Below are 1,667 nucleotides of genomic sequence, written 5' to 3'. Positions count from 1 at the left end.
AAATTCAACAAAAGAAAAGTTGAAAACGAAATTTCTTTTACACGTTTTTCATTCATTAACTTCAGTACGGCTTTTTCTACTGCATAAAAGTAGGGAAAAAAAAAATAAAACACGGCCCTTCTTATTATTTCTTCATTCTTCCATCATTTACGTACACACTACACATATCAGAATGGGAAACAAGAATATTGAACCTCCAATGCACGTCCTTCTCGTGTCGTTTCCAGCACAAGGCCACATCAACCCCATGCTCAGACTCGGCAAGCGCTTGCTCTCAAAGGGTCTCCTCGTCACCTTCACAACCACCACAAACATGGCCAAAGATATCCAAAAGTACCCCAACGACAACCCAGAAGACAAAACGACCCCTTTTATCGGCTTCGATTTCTTTGACGACGGCATACCGGACGACGATAGCAGGCGCAGCGACTTCGATTTCTACTTCTCACGACTCGAGAAAGCCGGTAAAGAATCAATTCCTCAACTGATCAAGAAGCTAAACGACAACGGTCGTCCCGTTTCGTGCCTCGTCAACAACCCCTTCATCCCGTGGGCCTGTGACGTGGCCGAAGATCTCAAGATCCCCTGGGCCACTCTCTGGGTGCAATCGTCTGCCGTGTTCGCAGTTTACTACCATTTCTTCCACCAAACGGTGCCGTTTCCTTCCGAGGCAGAACCGGATATCGACGTCCAGTTGACGAGCATGCCGGCTCTGAAACGCGACGAGATTCCCAGCTTCCTGATAGCTGGGAATCCGTACGAGGTTTTTGGAAAAACGATCTTGGAACAGTTCAAGAATCTCTCCAAGTCGTTCTGCGTGTTGGCAGACACTTTCGAAGAGCTTGAGCAGGACATCATTAGGGCCTTGTCCGGGTTCTGCATGGTGAGGCCCATTGGGCCTTTATTCAAAGGCCCAAAAGATATCGCCGTGACTCGCGGCAGCGAGTGCTTAGAATGGCTGGATTCCAAGCCGCCGTCGACGGTGGTTTACATATCGTTTGGGACGGTTGCTTACTTGAAGCAGGAACAAGTGGATGAGATGGCTCACGGCGTTTTGAATTCTGGGATGTCGTTTTTGTGGGTGATGAGGCCTCCTAAGAAAGAGTCGGGATTAAAGCCTCACGTTTTACCGGAAGGGTTTTTGGAGACGATTGGAGACAGAGGAAAGTTTGTAGAATGGAGCCCGCAAGAACGGGTCTTGGCTCACCCGTCGGTGACGTGTTTTCTGACTCACTGCGGTTGGAACTCGTCGGTGGAAGCGCTTACTTTGGGTGTACCGGTGGTGTGCTTTCCTCAGTGGGGAGACCAAGTCACGAATGCCAAGTTCTTGGTTGATGTTTTTGGTGTTGGGGTTAGATTGGGCCGTGGTGAGGCTGAAAATAGAGTGGTTCCGAGGGATGAGGTGGAGAGGTGTTTGGTGGAAGCGACGGTCGGAGAGAAGGCGGCGGAGATGAAGAGGAATGCGGTGAGGTGGAAGAAGGCAGCGGAAGAGGCGGTGGAGAAGGGTGGTTTGTCTGATCGGAATCTTGACGAATTTGTGGAGGAAATAAGGAGCAGAAGTGTTGCTAGTAGTAATTAACTGCCTTCACATGACTATTGAACGTGAAGATTGATGTAATTCTAAACACGTTGTTGTGGCAGTTGTACGTGGTGGTATATATATATAT

The 1,667-nt window shown here is 48.8% G+C and overlaps 1 protein-coding gene across 1 annotated transcript; it reads left to right on the top strand.

Moving 5' to 3' along the window:
* Window positions 1-88: 88 nt before the first annotated feature.
* LOC21383832 (putative UDP-glucose glucosyltransferase) lies at window positions 89-1,655 on the top strand. The gene has a single exon (XM_010114871.2). It carries the CDS (start codon window positions 173-175, stop codon window positions 1,577-1,579), a length of 1,407 nt encoding a protein of 468 aa, XP_010113173.1. The 5' UTR covers window positions 89-172; the 3' UTR covers window positions 1,580-1,655.
* The last annotated feature ends 12 nt before the right edge of the window (window positions 1,656-1,667 follow it).

This window comes from Morus notabilis, unplaced genomic scaffold, assembly GCF_000414095.1.
Source record: "Morus notabilis unplaced genomic scaffold, ASM41409v2 C11431029, whole genome shotgun sequence".
In the NCBI taxonomy this organism is placed as follows: Eukaryota; Viridiplantae; Streptophyta; class Magnoliopsida; order Rosales; family Moraceae; genus Morus; species Morus notabilis.
The sequence above is the reverse complement of the archived record's forward strand: the minus strand, read 5'-3'. Positions and strand labels throughout refer to the sequence as shown.